The 14,799-nt window shown below is 37.6% G+C and overlaps 1 protein-coding gene across 2 annotated transcripts in view; it reads left to right on the top strand.

Annotated features, from left to right (window-relative positions):
- Positions 1 to 14,799, top strand: part of SCAF8 (SR-related CTD associated factor 8) — a 90,496-nt gene that overhangs the window by 8,331 nt on the left and 67,366 nt on the right. For both annotated transcript variants that reach the window (XM_071549273.1, XM_071549272.1), the window contains exon 2: positions 13,026 to 13,109. In XM_071549273.1, coding sequence (XP_071405374.1) covers positions 13,026 to 13,109 — 84 coding nt within the window. The remainder of the gene's footprint in view (positions 1 to 13,025; positions 13,110 to 14,799) is intronic.

The following is a 14,799-nucleotide window of genomic DNA, read 5'->3' as shown; positions in this document are numbered from 1 at the left end:
AGTATGACAGAAGCTGATCCATTTCCTCTTGGTGTTTTAGAGTTAGCTGTAAAACAACGATGGAAACAAGCCATATTGCAGGAAAGATGAGAAAATTGTGTAAAGCGAAATACCCCTGTTGTATTCCTTGTTTTCTTGTGTGATACTCTTTTTATCTGGACCTTTTGGTCAGTCTTTCTGTTATTGGAAGTTCAAGCACTGGTAAAGTGCTCAGTCTTATTTAGCTATTTCATGTGATCCATTTAGGTTTTTCTAAGCTTTTTGTTCATAAGTAGTGAACATCTTGAGTTACTATGAAGAGAAAAAGGGGAATTTTATTTTATGGCTGATAAATGGCCGTGAGGAAATGGAGTATGTTCCAGAGGCTGTCTGAAGTAAGCATGTTTAACAGTTGTATGGAGTTCAGGAGACTGGAGTTCAATCCAGAGGATTTCTTTGAATTCTGATTTTCCGTTGTAGTCTATTTGTACAGATCAAACTGTACCAACAGAACTTAGAAGCTGTCTTTGAAAGTAGTAATCACAAGACTTTAAATAAAATTATAAATAGGCTGTTGGCTCAAATATATGAAAACCAAAATGGGATTTTGTTGCTTTATCTCAGATTTTTCAGATTCAGTAGATTTGCAAGTCGTAGTGGTGTTTTCTCAGAACAGAAGAGGCAGGAGAACGATTGTGCAAAGGCAATGGTGGAATTGCCTGACTTCTCTGTGGGCTGAAATCCGATGGACTGGAGAGACTGCTGTATTACCATGGCATCTTATTTCACTTAGTTGCTAATACACTCGTTGGGATGAATATTCAGATCCCCTCTTCAAACAATAAGCATTGGTGCATAACACAACTGACATGTAGGGGCTGAGCTTTTCATATGAGTGTTCTCAGTTGCTTAAAATTTTTTTACAAATCAATAAAATGCAACAATAGAAGAAACACATGCACTTGGCTGTCAAGCATGTTGACTTATTTTATATTTGCTCATTAAAACAACATGTCCTGCACTTGTGTTTGAGAATAGTTGTATTAAGGTAGTTGCTGTAAGTTGCAACCTTCTCATTCTATACTTTTTTAATGTTGGATTTTGGCAACTTATATTGTCTTGGTTGATTACTGGAAGAAAGGAACTTTTTTTTCTCTCCAAAGTGAAATACCTTACGCTGAATGGAGCATCTGCTATTCAGGTCATCCTACATGCACATCTTTGGTATATATTTTAACACTTCTGTGTAACACAGAGAGCAGCAAGGTGCTGACTGGGTTTAAATGACAGTTCTCATGTGTGGGTCCTAGTCAGCATCAAGAAAAATCCTGCTCACTGAGAGTTGGGGGTATGTAATTTAAGTCACTTTTCCTAGAGATGAAACTTTAGGAGGGTATATAAAATGTAACATAATAGAGATTATTTGATAGTGTCCTTTTTTATTGCGATAACTTACAGTAGTGGTGATATTACTGTTTGGTAATCATTTCAGTGACTACTTCTGTCTATACAATTGCATTTGATTTATTTTAATGCTATTGAAATAGGAACGAAATTTACCTAATTTGTGAAGCTAATATGTATTAGACTTGATTTCTAAGTATTTGTCTTTTTTTGCTTTGAAATTGCAGATACTTGTCATTATATATGATGTCTGGTTAGTGTGGTACCATTATTTGATGCCTTTTTAGTGTTATGTCCTGGTAGCAGCCAGAGAAAATTTTAAAAATATTTCAGTAGAGAGATGTGTAACTGATATTGATGATGCTGTTCATAATCTCATACTTAAGAGACTGGCCAAGTCCTAGAGTGTCAGTATCAAGATGTTTACTTCCTTAGCTGCTGTTACAGATAGTTGTTTATGTGAGTATCTGTTCCTTTGGATCACATGAGAATAGAGTTTTTCATAGTTTTCTAGTAGCAAAACTGTATGAGAAATTATTTCCTAGCCACTCTTTTCTTGTCTTTGTAAGATGTGGCAGAGGTATGAAAAAAGACATATTACTTATGAAGCTGTATTTTAATAAAGTTAGTATTTAATTCTATTTTTTGTTCAGAATTTTAGTAGGGGAACAGCTGTCTGGCTCTTCTGCCTGTTGAATAAGAGCACTGAAAGATCTTGGAATTAAGTGCTGGGCTTTGGAGAAGTGTAGAGAGCCACTGACTTCCATGGAAATGTGTTGTAACTTGCTTTGTAAGCGTCTGACCATCCTCAGAGGGTGTAAGTTCATGTGCATGGTGCCTGGTCTTCTCTTGAGAAGCTTTAGACTGTAGCTTAGTAAATGTATTAGTACATGTAGTGTTCTACCTTGTAAATGACAGTGAATTTGCTTTTGACAGATATTTACAATAGATTTAAGTACTTTCTGAATTGCAGTTGAAATGACAAAAGTATTGTTTGCATTACTGACTGATGAAAATTTGAAATGTGCTGACCTTCAGTCAGGCTTCTCTTGAAGACGACTTTTCTTAACAGAAATGAAAAAACAAATACAGAGCAGAAATTCACTGGTTCAATCTGGTCTTTGCATTTCCCCCCCATCCCAACATATCATTCATATAGCTCGTTAAATCTTTGAGCAAGCCCATATTTTTTCCTCTATTTGGAAATAGGACTTGGTTTATTTAGAATTATATTGGGGAAAAAGAGTACTAACAATACTATTAACTTTTATGTACTCTGGGATATTGCCTTTTATGCAGTTTCTTACCTCTCACTATCATTACTTTTTGCTGTACAATTTTTTTTTAATCAGAGGAAAATACAGAATTATGAATATAATTGGCTTTATTTGCTAGCCTGGTCTTTTTCTGGGTATGTTACATAAATGTACATTTAGGTAATAAATCTGTGTAGATTGTTGCATTTGAACCTGTGAATTCTAAGGGAGGAAAAGACACTTTTCCCATTGACCAACAAATGTATATAAAATCCCTGTGAGGCCAATTTCCCATCTATTTCCAGATAATATTGATTGACTTCAGTGGAGAGAGTGGTATGGAAGAAGTGCTTACTTTAGGATATGATACTAAAAATTGAGTCCTAGGGCTTTTTTGTTTGTTTTTTTTTTTTCCCTTGTGTAAGAACAGACAAGATACCTCAGTTGAAGGTGGTGAGAGAAATAAGTAGAGCAATTTGAATTTGTTTGAAACAGGTGAATATGTTAGAATGAGGAAGAATTGCTATGACTTCTGTGAAAGACAGTAATGTCATGTAATAATGTATGTATGAGAGTTCTTAGAGAGAATTAGAAAGCATGTGGACCAGGAAGAACTAGGTGATGTTACTTGGATTTTCAAAAAATAATTGTGAAGATCCATTCACAGAAATTTGAATAAAAATTGTATTGCCATAGAGAATGTATCCTTAATTGATGAATGACTGCTAAAGGGGTGACATGTGCAGAAATAAGTTGTTTTCATGATGAAATCTTACATAGTTTTGTTCTGAGAATCCATGCATTTCAATTTATTTGTCAATGCTGTGAAAGAGTGATAGAATGAGGCCAAAAAAGTTTCTTGACAGTACAAAGTTATTCAGGATGTTGGTACTGAAGGATTTCAAAAGGACATCACTGCACTGACTGTTTGATAGCAGCCTGCAGTTTCCTAAAGTTAGTGTGGTAGTGCAGGTTGTGGAGAGAGTATGAAAAAGGCAACCCTGACTTCATGTACACAGTGATGGGCATTGAAATGATATAATTTGTTAATTAATGAATTCTTAAAATTGAAATGGAAATGTCTGTCCAAGGTTCAGCAGGAATCATAAGCACAATTAAGAGTCTTGGAAATTATTAGGAAATAAATAGAAACTCACTACACTGTCTGTAACGTTTTATCATATTCCTCGTGTAGTCCGGTTTGTACCTAACCTGACCATGTTGTCAGACTGCGCATACAGAGAAAGAACAGTAAAAAAAAATGGTACAGGCCTGTATGAGAAATTGTTAAATATTAATACACTTTCTGAGCTACAACAGAAATGACTGGAAGATGAGGGAGTAGAGGTCTGTAGTACTGGGGATACAGAAGAGGTCAATCACTGTGTTTTCTAATCCAGTAAGTCCAGTGTCTCTAATGAGCACAGGTTCAAACAAAAAAAAAGGAGTTTCTTTGCACAGATTTTAATTAAACTATGTGGCTTTGCCAAAAGATGTTGGACATGCTAACAGTTTACATGAATTCCCTATATGTGGGAATTTAGAAATTTTTATGAAAAGGACGAGTTGGTGCTGTCTCAGGAATCACTGAGCTGTAGGTTGCAGGTAGCTAGAATTTCCAAAGGAAGTGTCACTAAAATGACAACTGTATGTTACCTTTCATAAACATAATCTATGGAATGCTTTTTCTGTTAGTTTTCTCTAAACTAGTAGCATTCATTAGTAAGTAGCACATTTTCTAACATGCCCTGGCACAAAGAAAAGGAGGAGTGGTAAGGAGAGGAAAAAAACCACAACCTCCCCCCCAAACAGCAGCAAAGCAAACAAGAATTAAAAAATGGGGAGATAAACATCAATTATTACAAGAATGTAGAAAGAGACAGAAAAAAGCAGCTCTGATAGTAACCATCCCTTTCGTTGGGGTCCTGGTAGGAGTGGCTGCTCCCTCTCAGCTCAGAGACAGAACTGGACAGGAGCTTTAAACAGTTCCCAGGTCTGTGCTCTCAGACTTCTGCTCTTACACTTGAAATAGCCAAGCTGACTGGGGCTGGCAAAGTTTGGCAAGAGCCAAGCAATACTTTGAGGAGGCTTTGGATGTGGAAGGTAAATAAAAAAGGGACTGTATATGCAATTTCAGGATATTGCGGAGGATCTGGAGAAGCAATGTGGATATTTGATATCTATATGGTGAGTCGGTCTTCCACTATTCCCAGAGCATGGGCATGAGTCAGGATCAACAAGCACACCTGAGCCTGTGTTTCTGTCTCAGGTCCTCCTGTGAGAATTTTTCAGCATGACATTCCTGTTAAGCAATAGACTTGGTTAACAATATAAGCTCCTACAGTGAGTTTTTCACTTTTCTGTGTCAGTTAGTCATGCTACTGACTGTCTTGCTGTGACACAGGGCTGAGTTAAGAGAGCTAAGTACAGTCAAATAGGGATGGTTTTTTGAGGTGTGATTTCAAGGTGGATTGAGTAGATGTTACACATCTACTAAAGAGACATGGGGAGGAATTACTGAGAGTATAGGAGATTTGATACAAGTTTGACCTGCTGTGTTGATATTAGTTCAAGTACAGTTGAGTTAGGGTACAAACTTAGTGCAACTTTTATTTTTACAATTAAAACAGTAACAGAACAAGTTTAGAGGTAGTCTTAGAATCCATTGTTAAGACTGTTACTTCAATCATCTTTCAGATTTTCAGTGCTCTGTGTATCATAAGGTGTTATGTGCTTTACTTGGACATTTGGCTGGCATCTGATCCTTACTTTGCAAGATTATGACTCTGGGAATTGCTTTCACTGAGACAAATTAGGATTTGTAGTAACTGTATCTATGTGGCTTCATTTTGTCCCTGAAGTGCCATTCACATGCAGGCCTTCCCTTTAAGGTTTTCCTGCCATTTATATTCAGTGTTTGATTAAACATACTTGCTTCTATCAAAGATTTATTGATTATTCTACACCTAATTATTAGAATGCCAGTATGTGTAGGACATGGCTGGATAGAGTTGTTGTACAGGAAAGCAGTGAAACAACTTCCCTCACCCCCCAACAAATGCACTGTAAATTTGATCTATGTTACCTTTAGCTATAAATGGGTTGAGAAGATTAATGTTCATTTGTATTTTGTAGTTTTCTGTTTTGTTGGCAATATATTTAGAGTTGTGCATTTCAGTCATCTGGAATACTTGAGGTAGGCAGCATAGAGTCTTGTCCACAGATTTCTAGAATAAACTGATAGGTGAATGTTCATTGACATTGAAATCAAATGTATGCTCCTGTGCTGACTTGAAAAAAACACTGGTACTTTTAACTTGAAAGTATTCTCTTTACTTTGCCTGTACTTTTTCTCACAGAGGAAAATAAAATTATTCCCAAAAGGCCATACAGACATCATACATTAATGCTCTTTCTAACTTAATTATTTAACACTTGGGTTTTTTGAAAACCTGAGCTAACAGTTGTAAAATTGTTTCCCTTAGCATTGCAGTCAGACTCCTTGTGACTTGTCACTGATTGTGTTACTTGCCTCATCCCCGCCCTCCACCACCCATTCTCTAGAAGTTTAGTCTTTGTTCCTTCCTTATCCTTGTGTGATAGTGCCATCCACATCAAAGGGGAAATGTCTCACCTTTAGTTTTCTGAATAATGTGCCAGAGTTCAAAAATGGACAGTACAAAACAAAGCTTTGTATAATTTTTTTAGTGGGTATTTACAGTTTTGGTTTGGTTCAGTTTTTTAACCAGGATTTAACTTTTCAGTTTATTCCAAGTCAGTCTGTCTTACTGCAGCAGCATTCTCCCAAATGTGTTTGTATTGTGCTGACTGCTCAGGAGAGCTTTGTACTGACTCTTGGGTGAATACACAGCTCTCTGCATCACTGCTTTTTTCCGGGCAAATATCAGGAGACCATTTCTCTCCCTTAGATATTAGGATAAGTGGGAGGTAAATTTTGATTTTATTTAGATTTGCATATTTTTTTCTGGTGTAAAATCAGTTACTAAATGAATAGGAAAAATGAATTGATCCATCAATGTGTACGATGGTTTTTAAATGAAATTTTGATAGGTAATCAAAATATGTATGTTATCAACTGGTGATAGATGCACAGTGTTTGGAGAGAAGTTCTTAGTGTACCTTTTAAAAGGGGCCTTCACAAAGTTTACTGCTTTCCACAGTAGTGCCTCAGATTTCAACAGCAAATTTCTGTACTTACTCGTTTTTCACATAAGAAATGATGCAGATGCTTTCATGGTGCAAATCCTTCCAACAGGGATCTTAGGAAGATAACTAGAAAAAACAGATTTAGTCAGTGGGTCAAATATCTTTCAATAGTAATCAGATGTTTAAAGAAATACTGATCAGTTTGTCTTTTTGAGGTGGTGTTTCATTTGAGTTGATGTTTCTCCAGAAAAGCAGGTAAGTAGCTAGCAAATGGCAGATTTTCTTCATAATTCACAGAATCATATGGTAGCTCAGCTCTAAAGCATGTTCGGGTTTTTTAAAAGTTTGCATAAGGTCCTTTGTCTTCAGTTTACATTGTAAATGTGACTACTGCACTTCAGAACCTCTGAAATTTCTCCTGGTTTTATCTGCCAGTTAAAGATTACAGTGTTTCATTTTCGCTCCTCTGAAATGAACTGGATTTATACTGTGGAAAAAATGCAGCTGCCTGATGTGATACGGCTCAAACTTCATTTGAATAAGGTCTTTTAAATGGAGAGCTACATTTTATACTAACATACAGATAGCTGACTATTTTATACAGGTATTTAAAACAGTGGGTGTGTTTTGTTATGGTATCAGCGCAAAGACTTAACAAGTTGGAGATAACAGTTCAGGAGTGAGTCAGTTTCAGTTCCCTCGTAGGCACAACTTCCAGGCTAAGGACAACCCCACACACTGGGCACTCTGAAGCCACATCCAACGGCCCAACTCTTGCGCACTCCCTGCTCATCTCGTGCTTCTCAGGTCCAGTCCTTCCCAGTTGATCTTCACTGTTCAGATTGTATTGACAGATGCCATCTCTTAGTAATCCTGTTTGCAGGCTGAAGAGTCCAAAACACCTTTGTTCTTCACTTAAAAGCTTCTCCACAGTTTTAGTTATCCCTAATGATTTCATGCCAGCCTTGGAGATTAGAGGGTGAGGGCAGAAATTCCAGAAGTACTGAGAGGTTGACAGTGCCCTGTAGGTTGATATAGTCACCTAAATAATGTGGTTCTCAAATTCCATTTGCTGCATTTACTGCTGAGATTTTTCTGATTTACTCTTGAGTTGATGCCTTCAAAGAAATGTCTAATGTGTCAGAAGATCCCTTTTCCTGAATGGCAATAGCCAGTTTCAAAGCAAGCATCCACTACTTCATGTGCACTCATGCTTAATTTGTCTGCCTTTTTATTACTCAGTAGTGTCTCCAAAGTTCCTCTGCAACTTTTGATAGTCTGACTTTGTCCTAACCACAATATAGGTGATGGCACAGGCACCAGCAGGACTCTACTGGGTGTTCATTTAATGATACATTAAATGACTTTATTTAAACTGTTTTCTGGCTGTATTTAAGAAGCAATTGGTTGGACTGTTTGTCATGCAAGGGCCGGTTTAGGACATCATAGTTTCATTGGAGTCTTTTGTAAGACATCATTGTTAAGTGTATCTTGGTAGTTGAAGTGGTCTTGCATCAGTGATTTCTCAGTGTGCTTATTGAATCTTTCAGAAAAGGACAGGATACTGAGATGTGGCTTTTCCTTACAATAGCTTCATGGAGTGATCTGTCTGCCCACTAACCTTTATTTCAAGTAATCCATACAGTTTTTTCTGGTACAAACTTTTGACTGATCTATTGTTTCCTAATTTTTGCCTTGAGCCCTTGTCAGAAATGCATGTTGCTTTTCCTGTCTCTGAGAAGTACAAGATTGAGACTGTTTTAAATGAGACTTAATGAATCACGGCTGCTAAGTCCTTCATTCTTGAGTTCTGTTCTAATACATCATTATTTGTTAGGTTGTGAGCTTGTTCTTTACCTTCTTGTAAACCCCCTTGAGGAGGATTCTGGTGTGAGAAGACTCCAAGGTTTTTCCTTAGTGTGTAGATCGAAAAAGATAACTGGACGGTTGTTTTTTGTAGGGCTTTCTCTCTTATGAATCCTTATATGCTGATTGTCCTGAGGAAATACTTTCAAGGATCTGCTATTCCTTCTCCATTCTGAAAAGTGCTGATTTTTATGCTTTGTCCTGTTTGTTTCTCAAACTTGATTGCATTATCTTTTACATATACATTGCCAGGCAGAGTTATGGTCACTCCTACTTCTCCCCATTGTCCTAGTTGAGCAGGAGGGACCAGCTAACCCTGTGTGGGGGTGATCAAAGCTGTGTATTCTACCCCCTCTATTCATTCCCCAAGGTCAATGGGCCATTAGCAGCAGCTGCCCAGGGAGCCATTATCACTTCACACCCAGCCTGAGGGGGGCAGAGCTGCTAATGGGCCATCAACAGCTCAACACCCCCTGGCTCCCAGAGTTAATCACCCATTGTGTGAGTCCCCGCCCAGGGGGAGGGACTGAGAGCTCCCTGAGGGTACATAAGGGGTGGGTAAGAAGACCTCGGGAACCTCTCGTTGGATCCAGAGCAGCAGCAGGACCTTGACAGGAGGAGATCCCCGCTCTCGCCCAGACCACAGCCCTCGCCTGCACCAACAGGTTTTTCTTTTCCTTTTGTTCTGGACTTGGGGGAGCCACAGGGGTCTCAGCACAAGGGCAAACCAACCCCCTTGGGTTTGTGCCCCAGGACACTGGGTTATACTGCTGGGGTTTTGTGAGTTGAAAGCAATTTCCTTGTGTGTCAGTGTTGCTATTGTAATATTATTATTAAATTTTAGGTCTGACTTATAATCTCTCTCGTGGTGAGTTCATTTCCCCTGCTGGTTCACCTTTAAACCAGCACACCCATGCTCTTTGAATACTGCTACTGATTTTCTCAAGTGTGTAATTTTACTTCAGGTAGTTTCCCTGACTTTACTATTTAGCCATGTTGTCATTTTTTTCCTGGTTTGTTTAAAGGCTTCTTTTATGTGAGGGCAAGCACTTACCTTCTGCCAACAAGCATGAATGCCTTACAAAACTAAGACCAGGAAGTAATGAGAGCAAACTGTTTTAGCTGAACATATGTACGGAAGGGTGTACAGGAAAAATGAACTAGAGCATAAGCACAAGTTTTAAAATTAGTATAGGTGTCTAACTCCTTATTTTTCAAATGCCCAGTGTCTTAAAAGACATCATCTATGCTAGATGAAAAACACGTTTTCATTACTAGAGGGGCAACCAAATCTTGGTTTTCTAGTAAGCTCAGCAGTAGAAACATTGGGTTTGATTGATGAACTGTTCAGTGGATGAGGAGCTGGCTGGATTTCAGCATCCAAAGAGATGCAGTTAATGGCTCAGTGTCCAAACGGAGTTCCTCAAGAGTCCATATTTGGATTGATACTATTTAATGTCTATTTTTTAATGACATAGTGGGATTGAGTGCAGCCTCAGCACTGAGGTGCAGTTGATACGCTTGAGGGAAGGAAGGGATACAATCCAGAGTGACCCTGGCAGGCTTGAGGAAAGGGCCCATGTGGCATGGTCCTCCTGCAGCTGGGACAAGGCAATCACCATTTTTTCCAAGTGAATATACTTTTCAAAATGAAATGTTCTATAGTTAATAAAAAATTTATTTAATACAATTAAGGAAAAATAATTTACAAGTGTGATTTCTTTTCTTGGCTTCTTCCAGGTACTCTAATTTGAGATCTGTGTTTCCTTTTAATGACTGTTAAAATCTGTCTCTACAGAAGTGAATTTATACTCTTTCGTTCCTTTTTTTTCCCCCCTGTCTCCTCTATTACCTTGAATTGTCAGTCGTTACTGCTACATAGGCCTCTCTGCTACCTGAAATAAAATAACAGGATGCTAGCTAACAGCCTGTGTTACCCTGTTGGTTTCTGGCATATTCCAGTTTTGTGGTGCTAAGTTATGTGACTGCACACAGCTAATGTTTCAGAATCCATTGTGTGCAACTCTTGAGTGTTTCCCAGCACTGTGTAGTAGCTTTCTTGAAACTTTGAACAGCCCCATTGTTGCCCTGATTATATCAAAGCTGATGGATTGGTCAAGTGTGATCCCAGCATATCTGTGGGAGGTTCGGCCTCCTTATAACTGTGTATGTCACAGGTGAAGGAGCTGCTGTGCTGATCTCTTCTGAGATTGTTTTCAGATTGTCAAGGTGGCTTCCAGCATCTAGGCTGTTTTCATATTTACTTACATATCTGTGAATAGCTTTTACTAACTAGTGTTTTGGGCTTTGAGAGCCCTGACCCGGAATACCCAAAGTGACTCTGCTAAGAGACAGAATGTAAGCAAAATGTTTCGGCAGTTGCACATCAAGCAGCCAAATAGTAGCCAGGATGAGTGACCCACAGATTGGTAATCACTGAGGAATAACTGGCAGCTGAGCAGTGAATTCTGAGTATAAAACAAATAAGAAGCTTATTGGAGACTCTTGGTTTTCTGCCTTTTTTCTCCCTTTTCCCCATGGTGGTGAGGAGCGTTTATATGTCTGTATTCTAGAAGTGTATTGCTTTTTGTTGTATAAGCAGCACATAAGTAAGTCAGAAAATTCTGCAACAGCAATTAGTGTTAGTGAGAAGTAACAGTTGTTTGAAAAGTATATGTCCAGCTGTGAATGAGTTATAATTTCACAGTTTTAATGAAAATCCTTGCAAGCTGAGACACATGCTTGGACAAACCATTTTTTTTTTGGTTTGTCTTTTGACAGCTATAGGAGGTTTTACTTAAAACTGATTTTGAGAGGAAAGGATAGAAAGAAAAGCATCTCATGTTTGCAGGGAGAAGAAATCCTTGTCTCTTGGAAATTCAAATACAATGGAAGAATATCTGCTTGCTTTCTTCAAAGTGATAAATTATAAGCAACATGGGGAGCAAGGCCTATATTTAATATTGTCTAATCCTTTCTACTGTGTGATCCTGTTTACTGTTACATTTTACTTTATTACATGTAAATAATTCTGAACTACATTTTCTGAGCTCGCAGTTTCCCACAAATTGAGCAAATACTAGGAGGTTACAAAAGTTACAGTATCTGTATGAATATTAATCTGATTCAATGTATTACAATTTCAGGCTGTGTAGTAGGAAAGGGGTCTTTTGGCTTCGTTTCTATTTCAATGACCATTTTATGGAAGATCTCCAATTCTTCCTGCCTTTAGCGAAGAGATGAAAAAATTCCTTATGGATGGTCATTCCCATTATCAGGACTGTATTTTTAATCTAACTTGTTTCCTAAACCTGTGTGTCGTAAACAAAAATACAATATAAGTCAAGAATATCCTTAAGTATGATTTGGCATTTTGTATCTGGTTTTTTTATGTATGAAAGTGGCAAATACTAACCAGTCTCTTCTCTGTTAACACCTAGAGCTGAAAGAGAAAAGAGCAGCATTTTTGTTCAAAATCATATAGTGTGAATAATTGGAGTTTTGCACAGCAAGTAAATAGCCTTGGGTGAGCGAGTCCTGACTCAGTGTGAAGGAAGTTGTTCCAATTACCACCCATCAGTCACAGATGTGAATTTAGTTCTTGTAAATTTTCACTATGTAGGAACTTCCTCATGAATACTTTCCATGCTGGATTGCTTCTGCTAGGAGATGGATATACTAGTGAAAATAGAGTTAATGGTGCATCTGGGGAGAACATTGTTGCAAAACGTGACTACCTCTTTGCTGTGGTCATTTTTGGTGGTTAGATATTAATGAAGCCAAGAAGCTGTGTTTAAAATTGAGAACCCAGCTGGATTTTTGCTTAAGCATTTGTAATGCTTCCGGTACATAACTTTTCTGAGTTAATGCAGTGAATGAATGAAGTCTATACTTTTTTCCATCTGTTTGAAGTGGCAAAATTGCTACAGGCTCATTTGTTTTCCTAACGGAAAATAAAAGTATTTAGCTCAGCGGGTATATGAGTTTGTTGTGCTTACATAAAGATACTCAAGTATATTAATGTCTTTTCCCTAGAAAGCTACCCTATTTGTGTGTTGTGTGTATTTATTTTGTAAAATAACCTGCAATGTCTGCAGTATTTAGTGCTGGTAAAACTAGTTATATGTAGGGACCATTGCAAAGAAAAACCTGCTCTCTTTTATTAGGCTTTTTAAATCTTACATTATATTGTATTGAGCTTTTTTATTTTTTCTTAAATAGGAATGTCTTTTCTTGCATGATACATAAAAGCAAATGAAAATTTAAAATGGTATTTTCTTGTGGAAAAACAATGTATTTTTATACTGCTTACAACTGCAGAATATGGTAACTTTTTTTCCTTTTTTCTGGCAGTTGTACTCGCTAAATGATTATAAGCCACCCATTTCTAAAGCTAAAATGACACAGATCACCAAGGCAGCAATCAAGGCTATAAAGGTAAGAAATCTTTTGACCTCTTCTACATTTCTCATACTTGTCCAAATAATGTTTTTTAATAGTGTGAAGAGTTACCTTCAGAACTTTCCCCCTCCCTTGTTGTGTATACAATTTCCAAGTTACAATCAAATGTGATAGTGAGGGAATTTTCAGGAGTGCAGCAAAGGGCTTAATTTGTAGTGTGACTTTCATTTGCTGGTTGTCATATGTGAGATAGAATTATACCAACTTAACTCTTCTATCAGATCTGAAAGACAGGGTTTTTTCCTCAATTTCAAAAGGAAACACTGTCATGACTGTGAACAGATGAATAAATAGAAAACTACAATTCACTCTTGCCTCTCCTCTCCCCAACCCCCCTATAATGTATGCATGCCTTGGATCAATAGAGCTGTTCATTTTTCTAAATTCCTAGCATACCTTTTAATGCATGTTGTTCATAGATTTCAGTTTTTATGTTGCTTGGATACAAATTGTTTTTAAATTTTAGCATTAGTACACTCATTAAAGACTATTCCTGCCACAAACTAAAATTTAATTGCCAAATAGCAATGGAGCAACAGAAAATGTCACTGAAAAATGGTTGTCACGTGAAAGGGAGGAGGGAGGCAGAATTACAAAGATTTCTAGTCTTAGCTGTATTAATTAAAAGTTCTTAGCTGTAAGCGCTCCCAGACAATCAGATCCTTATGTACCCCAACACTGTCTGTCTTTTAACTGACAGCACACAGGTTGGAAGGGATTCTGACCTCTGATATGAAGCCACACTTAAGCTAGGGAGAAAATTATTAGCAATAAGCGCTTCTAGACAATCAGAGCCTTATGTTCCCAACACTGTCAACTACTGGACAGCCCACAGGTTGGAAGGGATTCTGACTTCTAATATGAAGCCACACTTAAGCCAGAAAAGAACTTTTCTCACAACCGCTCCCGAAACAACATTTACTAATACAAATATGTGACAGTTATTGTGGGTTCTGCTTTGCCGATGATAACATTCAGCTGCAAGATTGTATTTAATTGACCCCAAAAGAAACCAGCACAAAACACATTCTACAGAGACAAACACTAAACTCAAGTTACAATATAGCAATGTATCCCATTTTCACAACAGACAGAAACTGGCAACAAAGAATTACTAACTAAAAACACAGCCACCTGAAGCACTTATCTAGACACTCTCTCAATAACATAGGACAATAAAATATCTTGCACACCACTCTCTGTAACACAAAACAAAAAGAAAGAGCAGAGCTGCTTTTTATCAACACACATGTTGAAAAAGAAACTGCACATTGAAAGTAAAGCAAGTTACTGTAGTTGCAAAACAGAGCTGGTCTTATAAAGTAAGAATAGCAAAAAGCAGTAACCAATATAAAGTAGCAAAGTGTGAAACAAGTTACTGTTGTTAGTATTAAGGTAGCAAAACACATTTAGTAAAGGAAATGCTTATAAAGAATCAAAGTAGCTGTTAGCATAAGATGTAAGATAGAATGTATAAAGGAAGAAAGTAAAGTTAGAAAACATAGAAAGCACATGGTCTCCTCACCCCTACATTGTTCCAAGAGGAGGAGGAGACAGGACAAGCTGCAGCAGTTACCCTCACAGAAACACTGGCATTTTTGCCTCTCCTACTGGAGTTTAAACTCCTAACACTTTTTATACCTTTTTTTCTTCTTTCATGTGGGTT

Source organism: Pithys albifrons, chromosome 2, assembly GCF_047495875.1.
Source record: "Pithys albifrons albifrons isolate INPA30051 chromosome 2, PitAlb_v1, whole genome shotgun sequence".
In the NCBI taxonomy this organism is placed as follows: domain Eukaryota; kingdom Metazoa; phylum Chordata; class Aves; order Passeriformes; family Thamnophilidae; genus Pithys; species Pithys albifrons.
Note: the sequence above shows the minus strand (reverse complement) of the source record. Positions and strands in the feature narration are given on the sequence as shown.